At 37.2% G+C, this 12,752-nt stretch overlaps 1 protein-coding gene across 11 annotated transcripts in view; it reads left to right on the forward strand.

The window, feature by feature from the left end:
- CASK (calcium/calmodulin dependent serine protein kinase) overlaps positions 1-12,752 on the forward strand; it is a 148,257-nt gene that overhangs the window by 71,473 nt on the left and 64,032 nt on the right. For 8 of the 11 annotated variants that reach the window (XM_018084098.2, XM_018084099.2, XM_018084101.2 and 5 more), the window contains 4 exons: positions 1,731-1,853; positions 4,229-4,312; positions 5,801-5,900; positions 11,120-11,137. In XM_018084098.2, the coding sequence (XP_017939587.1) occupies positions 1,731-1,853; positions 4,229-4,312; positions 5,801-5,900; positions 11,120-11,137 (325 nt within the window). The remainder of the gene's footprint in view (positions 1-1,730; positions 1,854-4,228; positions 4,313-5,800; positions 5,901-11,119; positions 11,138-12,752) is intronic. The other 3 variants (XM_018084100.2, XM_018084103.2, XM_018084104.2) reach the window with 1 other exon arrangement.

Below are 12,752 nucleotides of genomic sequence, written 5' to 3' on the forward strand. Positions count from 1 at the left end.
TCAACTAAGAGAACGCCTAACAAATGCAGTTAGGTGTTTTTCTTTTCAGTACAGTGCATAGTAAAGTGCAGCTGATGATTCAAAAGGAGCCACTTGCAACCACAGGCAGGTCGGTGTGCAGGCAGGAGGAGTGTGTTTCACAGCAGCAGCGTCCCAGACCATTAAGGAGACAACTTTAAAGCTTCAGCTTCACTGGTTTTACGGTTTTGTCTAAGATGAGCTTTGCTCTGCCTTGTGACCGAGGTCACACATGAGCTGAGCATTGGCAAATTAAGGACGGAAAATCCTAAAGCTGCCTGATGGTCTCTAGAATGGTTTAGGAAGTATTTTGCTATAGGAACTTAACAGTAGTCTGCCAAAATGTAAGTGACAACAGTGTTACTGCACTTGTTAAGGAGCACATTTTTCATTCTTTAAGTTTTGTGATCCTAGAGGCAGCAGCATTTCTTCATGGGATTGCACAGATTTTCCAGTTTCACTTTATGGCAGATTTCTTTATGGAGTCTCTTAGGCAGCTAAAACCTTCTGGAAGTGTATAAGTTAACTTCCCTTTGTTTCAAAAAAAAAAAGTTATGGCCAGCACATTGTGTCCTCTTAGTTCCTTCTCTGTTCCTGTTTCCACAATAATATGTCTATTCAGTGAAAATACTGTAAGGATTTTAAAACAATCTTGCTGCAAATTTGCAATTACCTTCATTTCATTAAAGCTGAAAAAGAAATGACAAATCACAACTATTAATGTGGATTTCATGTTCCTGAGTGCCCCAATGTAAAGTGATCGTTTTTTGTAAAGGCTGATTTTAAATAAAATGGACCTCTTTAAATGAACAGATTATAACATTGAAAAGAGTCTAGTTTTAATTTTGGATTTTCATTTAGTGCCTTGTAAAGTTAGCAGTGTATCATTGCATAAAACTTAAGTTCTTCATAAGTCAAAGAAATCCTAGAAATAGCATAAGGATATAATCCTTTATATTACATTAATAATTTTCTCTATTACGGTTTTGTTGGGCATCCTTAATTTTGACTGGTTGGGCACAAGCAGAAAATATATTCTAAATGATCCTTCACATTGGTGTCTCCTAAGGATAAAGTTCTGCACTAAAAAGTGTTGCAATTGCTTGTGTTGTTGATCACAGTATGCTCTCCTAGTGGCTGAGGATGCTCACCTGTTTTAAAGTTGAAAGGAATTTATTGGGAAGAGCCATTGTCCATAGTACCTTTGGGACAAGACCAGAATAGTTCACAACAGGCATTATCTTACTTCCTTTTTACTCAGAATCACTGGCATGAAACTGTGGGTTGATACAGATGGATTGTCATACCATTCCTTATATTGATTTCAGGAGTAGATTTAATTTCTACATTTATCTTAGGCATAGTTAACAGTCAGACAAAGCTTAATTTTTTTTTTTTCCCTAGGGAAGAGTCACTTTTAGCTAAACAAAATATAGAACAGGTAGAAACTTATACTGTAATTATAATACCAAGAATATGTCAGGTTTTATGTTTTCAATTTTTATACCATTTCAATAGCAACTAGTGTACAACTTATTAGAAGTTATTAAAAAACTTAGAAACTTCTTTTACATTTCTTTTACATCTTTTTCAATGAAATGTTTGCAGGCACCAACCACTGTCAAATTCCTGTAATCATTTAAGTAAAAAGCATGTTGTTTCCTATGTTCTTGTTACTAATTTCATGTCTTTTTTTTCTTGCTTGTGACCAGATGAATCCTAGGCAATGGAGCCATATTTCTGAAAGTGCCAAAGACCTGGTACGCCGCATGCTTATGCTGGATCCAGCAGAAAGGATAACAGTATATGAAGCACTGAATCATCCCTGGTTAAAGGTAGTAAAAGCAGCTGTTTAAACACCAGTTTCAGCTTCAAGGGAGAAAAAGATTTATTTTTTTGCTTCTCTGAGCTTTTCAAAGAAGACGTGAACTGTACAAATTGTGGGAGAATCTGCTTTAAATGCTTTGTAGGGTTAGAGCCTGAGATTTAGATAATTGCCAGGCTTGAACTCTTAAAAGCAGGAGTGAACTCAGCTGGACATCTTCAGCAGCATCAGGGAGTAGGGCTGTGTAGCATAAAGCTTAAGGAAGGTATTAATGTGTCTTTCTGTGGCTCTCAAACTCCAGAGAAATAATTTCTGATCTCCTCTTTGCTCAGTCCTAAACCTCTTTCCTGTTATGCTTATAGCCATGCAGTCTGTTGCAGGATGTTATGCTACTGAACTGTGCTGCTTCCTTACATTAGATTCCTGAAATATCCCACCAGAGTGAAGGAAATATGGAGTGGAATGTTACTCAAAGGCCACTGTGACTGCATAAAATGAAATGATATCTGGTAATCAAATTATTTTTCAGGGGTGTCAGAATTTACAACACAGTTTAAGCCAGCAGAGGAGTAGTTGCTGAACGCTGCAGATTAACAACAGGAGCAGGAGAATATACAGCTGTAGCTTCTCAGCAGTCCCATCCAGTAGTCTGTGCTAAACATTGGGGTTGGAGAATGATGGGTGTGCTACAGATTTATAAAGTGGCAAGTCCTGATTCAGAATGTTGCATTTTCTTTGGCAGAAGGTGATGAATTAACTGTTTTTCTTTGTTATCCTCTACTTCTTTCCTATAGTGTAGGTCAAGGGTAGAGAGAGTCATAATATCATTAACTTGAACAGGGCACTTGTTTTGAAAGGGTACTGTTCTGGTGTCTGCTTCTGGACTGTTTTATTTGCTCTACACGAGACAAATAGTGACACAAAAAAACCCAGAAGAAGAACCTGGGAAGGACAGGCTCATATGTTCTTCTCCCTCCAAGTAAATGGGCGTTCTTCCAGTTCTCTGCTCTCTTTCTGGCTCTGACTCTTGTATTCTAAGCTGCAGAATGGCCTAGCTTATAAAAGGAGCTCAGGAGTGTGCATCTCTCAGGAATAAGTGGTTAAGGCAACTCTTCTGAGTATTGGGAAACTGCAGGTTCAAACCATTCCACACAAAAGGAGCCAAAGTTCTGTCTATTGATCTGGAGCTTACCTAGTGTATCAAATATCAAAGAGTATGTAAAGAGCCACCATGTTTGCAAATCCCAAATGATTGTACTCCAGTGATTAAAACTGATTAAACTCCAGTGATTAACCTGTGGTTAAAACAGGTGATCTGTTTCTACCTGCTTGTATTTTGACTTTTTCCTCACTTTGTGAGCTTACCCACATTTAGATGCCAAAGCAAGGGTTTTACTGAGGATTATTTTGGGAGAAAACCTTGTCATTTTTTGTTGTTTGAGCAACTAAGCTGATCAGGTTCATTTAAAAGACAATTCTGTAATGTCAATGTGCAAGCTCTGCCTATATAGTTTAGCACTTTTGATGTCTGTAATCTTTTTCTGGTCTTGTCATTATTTGTTGAAATTCATGCAAGGAAAGAGAACATTTAGTTTGAGACAACTTTGTTTCCAAACTCAGTCCTCCCATTTTTGGCTATGATAAACAACCTTCCCTGCTGACTCAGAGCTTTCTCCTAAACTATTTATAGATCCAAATACAGCATGAGACAGAGGCATCTCCACTGTTGTAGAGTGACTGAATTACTTCTGATGGTGATTTCACTCTGATTCAGGAGATGCATGTGATAGACATTTATATTAAATTAATGTGTGTGGAGCTTCTGTGATGATTTGGAGCAGGGTAAGACAGTAGCCAACTGCTGCAAGTTTTGTCCTTACTGTCACTGCAGTTATTCATTGCAGGTTTTTTTATCAGCATCTGCAATGGAGAATTCCTGTAAGCCATCACTTGGTATCACCAGCCATCCTACCCCATCTCCCAAGCTTGCCTGAAGTATCAAGCACCCCTGAAAAGAGAGCTTGAACATGTGGCTTCACTGGGATTTGTGAATCCCAAGAAGCAGAACTACTTTCTGCTTGCCAGCTTCAGAGTTCAGTGCTAGCCACAGACTAACAGCACAACAGTAAAACAAAAGACTAAGGTCTACAAAGTGGAAAACAAAACTACCAAAAGAAAATATCTCTGGCCCAAATTCAGAATTCTTTCAAAGTATTTTAATCCCTTTTAATTTCTTGAAGTTTTCCTTAAGTTGCAACAAATCCTCATTCTCCTTAGGATACTTATTCGCTGGTACATTTTTTTGTCTGGTTTCTTAGTGTCAAGAGAATATGAAGAGCTTGTATTTAATGTTCTTTTGGTTTGTTTTTTGTGGGTTTTTTTAAGGAGAGAGATCGCTATGCATACAAGATTCATCTTCCAGAAACAGTAGAACAATTGAGAAAATTCAATGCAAGACGAAAACTAAAGGTAAACTGAATGTAGTGTTAAAACAGTATAATTGTGTAACTTGAATTTTGTGTGATACTTCATTCGTTTTAAAAGTGGTAGGAAAAATCTGTGAAGTTGGCAATAAAATAAAAAGTTGTAATGGGCCTTTACAGATGCTTATTACAATGATGACTGTTAATGATGCTCATCTTTTCTTACTGCATAGTTTTCAAACCAAATTTCAATGCAAATTGTCTGGTATCAACAAAGGTGTGTATGAGGTCTCCATCTTTAATCAGTTCATTAATTCTGTGTAATATGAATTACTGGAGAGAATAGTACAGTGGCTTCTGTTATTATTGGGTTACATTTATAATAACAGGAACGTGATTTTTAATGTCTTTTTCAAGAAGAGCAAATGTGTATTCTTCAGCTTATCCTCCTTATGTTTAACTGCACACAGGATTATTTCCTAGCTGAATTGAAAAGTCTGTTAACATTTTAGCCCAAAACAACATGGTTTCTCTTCAGTTCCTCTCTCGGAAAGTTTAGCAGAAACATTTTTAAGTTCACTGAAAGGCTGAGAAAATTTTAACAGAAACATAGAGCATTACAATTCATGAGTTGTTTTACAATTGGTAATGAAACACAGAGTCAGGTATACACAAGGAGTGCTGCTTTGTGAAAGTTTAATGTAGCTGGTGATTAGGATGCACCAGTTGCCATAGTTCATGATAAACAGCAATTTCTCTTAGGTGGTTTGTATGTCCAGGTAGTACTTTCGTTCAAATGTTAGCTAGTACATTTTAGAATACGACCTGTTTTTCTGCTCTAGGTACAGTTTCAGATATTTCCCACATTTCTTCCTGGGGAGGCCCCTATATTTCATCTCCTGAGAGCTTTTATACCCTTGCTGTTTCTTATACCATTTTATCCAAAGCACTGTTCTGCAGTGTGTTTCATGAAATTTGTCCATTTTGCCTACTGCCATAACTGTGAGGCATTTAAACATGAGTGGTTAAACTGTATTTAACTTAAGTAAATATATGTCAGAGCAGGTGACCATTTTTCTGGTTTTGTGACTTCCCATGTAACACTGATTCTGGGAGTGTCAGATTAACTATATAATTGTACTATTTTTATATAGATGTATTATGGGTGTCAAATATTCTATTCTTGCTAAGCCACTCAGTCTAGGTAAAAGGGAAAGAGAAAGAAATTAGTTATTTTGTTACATTGTTCTATGGGAATTTATGCCTCACAATTATTATTTTAAGGTTTACTTACATAAAGGACTGTTCTCATGTATCCCCTCACAAAGAATATTTTGACTGTTTATTAGTGTATGACCAGCACTTGTGGTCACTGATAACAGGGAAGCAGAGCTGAAGACTGTAAAATTTATTTGCTCTTCACTGAGAAGGTCAACACACCAGAGACCTTGGGAGATTGAGTGATCCAGGGTGTCTGGAAATGTTTCATTATCCTTCTTTGTGTAATTTAGGCTGTGTGGGTATTTTTATTCAGGGGGCAGTACTAGCAGCTGTGTCAAGCCACAAATTCAACTCCTTCTATGGTGACCCCCCTGAAGAGCTGCCAGACTTCTCTGAAGACCCCACCTCCTCAGGTATTTTAACAGAAAGTACATTTATTGCAGTCAACCTGTCTTAATTCTATACTGACTAGACTACCAAGTGTTTAGTAATTTTTTGAGATTTCATAAAATTTAATATGAAATTAACATTTGCATGTGAAAGAATAAATAGTTTTCAGTCTTAATGGTGTTCATGACTGGCAAAACTGAAGAGAAAATCTCTGCACAGTTGTAAGTTTCCACAGAAATTCTGACTTTTTTATTTTTTTTTTTTATATGTTCTTGTGTGTACATTTTATTACGAATAACGGAATAACCTCACGTTTCTCTTTATATTACTTGAGTACAAAAGCTTATTGAAATTTTGTCTTGAATTCTTAGGCAGGAGCAAGGTTCTCATGCCTTACTGATAGTTATATATAAAAAGAAACCACTGTGTACCAAATGTTCCTGATCTCCTGTTTTAGAGAGCAATGTGATTAAAATGTCTTTTCTTTAAAGCACCTTGGATAGTATTTCTCACCCCCAGATCTTCAGAGAGAGACAGTACATGGTACTTCAGGGATCTCCCAACATGCTTCAGAGGGGAAGATAATACCTGTGCTGTGCTGTGAGCTGGGCCTTGGGCAGGACAGTGATCTGACTCAAGGAATCCTTTTGTCCACAATCCATATTCAAGGATTTAAATAACCTCCACTCTGTGTACTAACACAGCCCTGTCATAGTTGTGTATCTTAATTTTGGCATAGCATTACTTAAAACATTTGCAGTGCAAAAGTCTAGGGTGGTCTATCTGACCTAAAATTAGGATTTAGGATCAAGTTAAATGAACCTCTGAGGAAAACTGAAGACCAAAAGGACTCTCTCCTTTATTTTTCTAAATAACCAAATAGTACTGGCAGAATATCTTAGCTACATACTGACTTTACTAGAACACATTTCAGGAATTTAATTGTATGTGTTGATCTGCTGTGTGATAATTCTCTTTCCCAATATTTTTATAGGTGAGAAAATTACCTATTGACTGCATATATTAATTACACCTTTTCTTCTCTTTCATATGAGCAAGAAGTTATTACAAATTATTTCAGTGTCATTAATAAAAGAATGGGGTGAAATTGTTTTTTGTTGAAATTCTTCAATTCCACTTCTTGGATTTCAAGTTCGAGTACTTAAATTAAAAGATTGCTTTGTCCTTAGGCATGCACACTGTTCACCATTTCCACAGAAATTAATAGGAACCTCAGATCATTTAAAGCAAATGGATAATCATGGCATCATGGCTTAACTTCAGGCAGACAGCTTTTAAATACTCGATGTACTTGTAGTTAAAGATCCACCTCTGCTTTTAAAAAAAGAATAAGCTGATTTTACTTCACCTTGAATTACTTGCAGCGCCTTTATTTTTGTTTCCATCTACTTCCCCCATTTGAATAGGGAATAGCCACCAGCATGATTGACAGTGGCAACTTTCCTAATCTGAAAACTGCAGTTCCTCTTTCCAGTTTCAGTCTCACATCAACAGGACATGTGTCTTCCTCAGAGTGATGTAATTGCAGATATCAGTATAGAGGAAATGTACAAGTTCTATTTTTTCTGCTCACAGAATGCTTGAATCCAGTACATATGTTAAATTCTGCAGAATATCTGTGCTGGATCCACTGTTATCTTGTGTTCATCTCTGAAATAACTGAAACATTACCTTGGATTTCTCAGGAAATGGTAGTTATTCTCTAAAATAACATTGTTGATCTCTCTGATGGGAGATCACAGTGATCAGGAAACGATGCTAAGTGTGTGGTTTTCATGATGTTTGTCTGACCAACAACATTAGCTGATAAAATATTTAATATTACAGGATGAACACTGAGGCTTGCAAGCAAAGGTACCACAACTCTCACAGCTTCTTCCATTGCTAGATGTAGAAATCTATTTGGTTTCCTCTTCAGAAGTACACTAATAAAACTTTCAACATTTCTAGCTTGTAAAGCTCTAGTGATGATTCTAAAACCGGCTAGTTTATAGAAATTAGACATAAAACTCTTAAATTGCAGTGGAAACTTGACTATCTTAAAGTAATTTAAATTTCCTTCCCGACATCTCATAAAATGTTATTCCTGATCATAAACTCTAATGAAGAGCATTTAATATTTTAAGTGTTGTTGCCTATTTAGTCCTCCCATAAAATTTCATGAAGCTTATTATTGCAATTAAATGATTTGTTAGAAACAGACAAAAATGGAACTCCTTCAGAGATATATCTCAGAAATATAAATGCTTGTTAAGTTATGCACATTATATATCCTGCACTCCAGGTTGTTCCACACACAGAAAATTTCAGTTCTGTCTTTTTTCCAAATTAGTCTCGAGGTTTTCTTCCTCAAAGTTCAGTGAACTTGGGATTGCTGGAGCCTTTGAGCATCTTCTTACACTACCAGAATATTAGACTGGAACATGAAGACTCTACAAGTAGCAAGTCAGATGGCCTTTGTAGATGCAGAATCACAAAGGGTATTCTTGTTAGAGAGCTTTCCAATGAGGGTCAGCAAATTGCTTGACTCCATTAAATGGGAACGAACAGAGGTAAAATCCATTTAAAGTCAACCAGGTATTTTTTCTGTACACATCTTCCTTTAATTTGGACAGAGTTTTGATAATTCTTGGTTCCCACCACGTGTTCTGGGTGGGTTTCCTTTTTCATCAGCAACCATCCTCTGAAGATCTTAACTTCATCCTGCTATTGTTCTGTTGGTAACATGGCAGAAATCAGTCTTGCTGAATTTTGAAAGAGTGTGATGAAGGCTTTTAAAATATTTTTTTTAATTAGGTAAGTATTTTTAAAAGATCAGTGGTGGTAAGCTGTGTTCAGTAACTTCTTCAGTACAGCCACTAAACAGCTCAACTGACAAGCTTCTTGCAAGTGTTTTTTTCTTCTAGAATGTAAAACATTTGACTTTCAGGTTGCCCGTTTTCAGGACATTATAAAATGTTTATTTTCCAAGGCAACAAATGTTTTGGATATTTTTAATATGCTGAAACAAACATAAATCAGAAGTTAGCAATCAGCAGCCCTACAGGCTAAATCTGACACAGGAGAAAAACAGACCCAGTAGAAAGTATTTGAAGTTGACCATGAAGTACGTAAAGTGCCAGAGAAATTCACTCTGCTGCCCTTCCCCTTTACTGCCCTGTACCCTGGCCCTCCTATCTCCTGATCACACATTGCCTCAAGACAGGATTTCCTCTACTTCTGTCACAAGCTGACCATTTGTCCCCAAACAGAGGGTACAGACGTGTAGTTTTCAAGTGTTTTGGTAACAGTGCCTCAGGCTGAAGAATGAACATCACCCATGTAAAGCATTTCATTTTCCTTCCTTTTGCTTCTTCAGCTTCCCCCATTCTGTGGCAGCCCAAGGAAAGGCTGTGGAATTGTTTGACATTTTGACTTGGGAAGCTGGATTGAGGAAGACCGTTTAGTTTACTTCGGAGTTTTAAGTAGATTCAAAATGTTCAAGTTTTCAGGCCAACAGTTCAAAAAACCAATAAATCAAAGAGTTTTTTATAACTTTGCATTTCCAAAACCTTTTTGTAGCCACATTTTCAGAACTACCAAGTCAGTGTTGGAGTTCAGCCAGTGGACAGTCCGTAGCCTTTGGAAAACTGCATAACTGACTTTTAGATTAAAGCAAACCTTACCTTTTGGTTAAAGGGTGTTTGTTACTCCACAGTGCCTGCTTGACGGGCTTGGTCTGTAGCACACATACACTGAAATGTGACTGACAGGTTTCAGAGTGGCTTTTTTGCCACAAAGAGTTCTGGGTTCCTGTAAGGCATCCTCTGATGTTGTGTTTCGATGTAAGCACAGAGCGAGTGCAGCAGCGTATTTTACAGCAGCCCGAGTGACCAGATGTACTCACATACCCCTCTAACAAGTGGCACTGGCACAGTGCTTCCTGCACATGTGTGTGCTGTCTGAGCTCTGTGGTGACTCTGGAAGGGGGTGAACATAGAAGCAGAGCTTTTGCCTTGCAGAGAAAGCAGCCACGCTGAGGTCACCTCAGTGCTTCTGCCTTGTTTTCTCAAACTGCAGGGCACTGCTTTCATGTGGCATTTTCACAGATGCATTTTGGTATTTTTCTCGGGGTCACTGTATGTAAATTGAAATTCTTGTTCTGTTTTATCTTGTTAGACTCTATATTGTCTTGTCAAGTTAGACGTTCTTAACAGCGTGAGATCTTGATTTTCAAATTTGAAAGTAATAATAATGGGAAAAAGGCTGAATCTGATGGTCTTTCAGAGTGAGATCAAACAGCACGTGTATGGCCAAGTTGTAAGATCAGTACATGCAACCTACATGGAACTAGCTGAACTCACAAGTTAGAGTGGTTAATAGTTTTATGGGATTGATTTCATGAAATATGGGCAATATAAGCCCATATCTTTAAAGCCTCATATCTCATCGATATGAGTAAGAAAAAGAAATACTTTTACTATGCAGAAGTTACCACTGATTTTGTAAATATTTGCAAAGGCTGTTGTGTAACATTTTTAAGTATGAGTGCTTGGAAGAAAAATTACGTTCACCTTATAATTTCCTGTTATTAATTCCTTCTCTAGTATTACAAGCAAAACTATCAGTTTTGAGATCATGAGTTTGCATGTTTCCAATACTTCATTATTATCTTTATGATTTTTTCAGCTATTTATTCTTTGTTCTGATATGATTAAATTTTTTTAAAAGTACATAAAAACACTGTTAATTAAAAGCAACGATAAGGTGATTATATTTCTGAATGGTTCTCATAATGATTCTCACTGAAACTTGATTTCAATATAACATTGCTAAATTCTGCTTAGTAAGTATGAGTATATTAATATGATATCGATTTGCCTCATTTGCAGTATGTTGAATTAGTTTATCAATTCACCTTTTTACTAGAAATCTCTTTTTTGTCCATGAGTTTTTACAAATAGTTTAATCAATGCTGGGAGAAGTCTGGTATTACAGATATCTAACACTGCATAGATGTGCTGCCTTCCCAATGCCAAGTGGTTTTTTCCTCCCATCCCGGCCCGCAAGTGCCATTTGCTTCACACGTGGAAACCCTATTAAAAAAATGGGTGGGGGTCCTTGTGACTTTGTTCATACTATTTTGTGGCTAAACTAGTGTGCTAGGATGCAGCTTTATAAATCGCTTGTGATGAGATCTTCATACTGTTTGTTGTTTGTCCAAACGCTGCCTTCCTACTAGGACTTCTAGCAGCAGAAAGTAGGTATCCCTTTGTTTTCCTTTAAGGCATATCATTCAGCTATGGTGTGTGGCTTTGCATGTTTGAAAAATCTGCTTTCTTTGCTTCTCCTTGCTATTTTCAGTTTTAATACTGCCTGCTCAAAAAAAAAAATAGCCTGTATGGTTTTTACTAAACCTGTCTGTGGTATAATATAATTGACAGTAGAATTAACCAGAAGTATTATGATTTCCAGGGAATTCTGGAGATTCTAGTTCAGAGGCAGTATTAAAATTACCTGTTTAGTTCCCCCTCCAATATTTAATATTTGCAACACAACTGAAATAAAATCTAATTTTCATTAAATTAATAAAGGCTAAAATGTTTGGGGTTTGCGTTTTTGTTCCAAAATTGTTTTCATGGACTAATGGGCGTTTTTTCTCTTAACACCAAGCATATACTGCAATATTAGTCATATATTACATTCTTGCTCTATGCTTGCATGAACTTTCTTGGTCCTTCTGTGTTGATGTGATACAGAATATATGCATATGCACTGTGTATATGCATACACCTGATTTAAATAACTATCCAATATGTGTCTCCTCAATGAAGGAATGTGATTGACACATAGGGGAGGAGGTTCTGCTGCAAGTTAACTGCACACATCATGAGAGACTGAAAGTGCAAGCTCTTCTAAAACCTGCAGGCTGTGCTAGACAGAGGAGAAGGTGTGAAATTCTAGACCCTTTGATACAAACCACAACCATTTCAAAAACAACAAATTATGCATCTCCAAAAACAAACTGTAAAAAGTGGGGGGTTTCCAGCTGCATTTTAAGATTTGTAGGGTAACAGCTCTTCTTCACACATAGGTCAGGGCAGCAAGACACTTGTCCATGTCTCCGTTTCTGATCAAAGTTATGGATTTTGTGGTTGTTGTTATTTGGTTTATTATTTTGATCTTACAGGTTGTGGGGGAAGTTGTTCCTTGTCCTCCTATTTCCCCATCTCAGAATGCCTGTCCAGTAACGCAACAGCGAGAGTTCAGTGGATTTTTATATAAAGTCTTGCAATAGTATTATTTTTTACAGTTGTAGGGAAAAAAGAGAAACCTCGTGCAGAGCCTCTGCCATGATTTTTAGTTTTTGTTTGTGCATAGAGACTCCCTCAGCAAATTTACTGAGGATGAACTGCCATCATGCTGGTCAGAAAAGGGTTTCCATATATTTTTGCAATGAGGAAGAAAGTGTCTAAGGAAGTGACATTCATTTATTAAAATATTTATCTGTTTTGTTGCATGTGAGTGCACTTACATGTAACGTGTAGGTCTGGTCTGAAAAACAACAAAAACAGTACCTTCTCACTGCATGCTTCTTTACCACCACAGTAGACTGCCTTCTTTCATATTTCTGACTAGTTTTACAGTGAGGGATAGCTGGGAAAAAGGATTGGCAAACTTTATGTGAAGGTCTCAAGCCTGGAGACAGGGGAAAGCTGGAGACATGCATAACACAGTGCCCCTGTGCGTGCAGAGCTAAAGGAAGGCATCTTCAAAACCAGGCATCAGTTTCTCCCCACCCTCTTTGCTCTCTCCCCCCCTCCACTTCCCCTTCACCCCTCCCTTTTTGTTTCTCCATACATAGTGCACTCCTC

Source organism: Manacus vitellinus, unplaced genomic scaffold (genome assembly GCF_001715985.3).
Source record: "Manacus vitellinus isolate BGI_N305 unplaced genomic scaffold, ASM171598v3 scaffold_7_pilon, whole genome shotgun sequence".
Taxonomy (NCBI): Eukaryota; Metazoa; Chordata; class Aves; order Passeriformes; family Pipridae; genus Manacus; species Manacus vitellinus.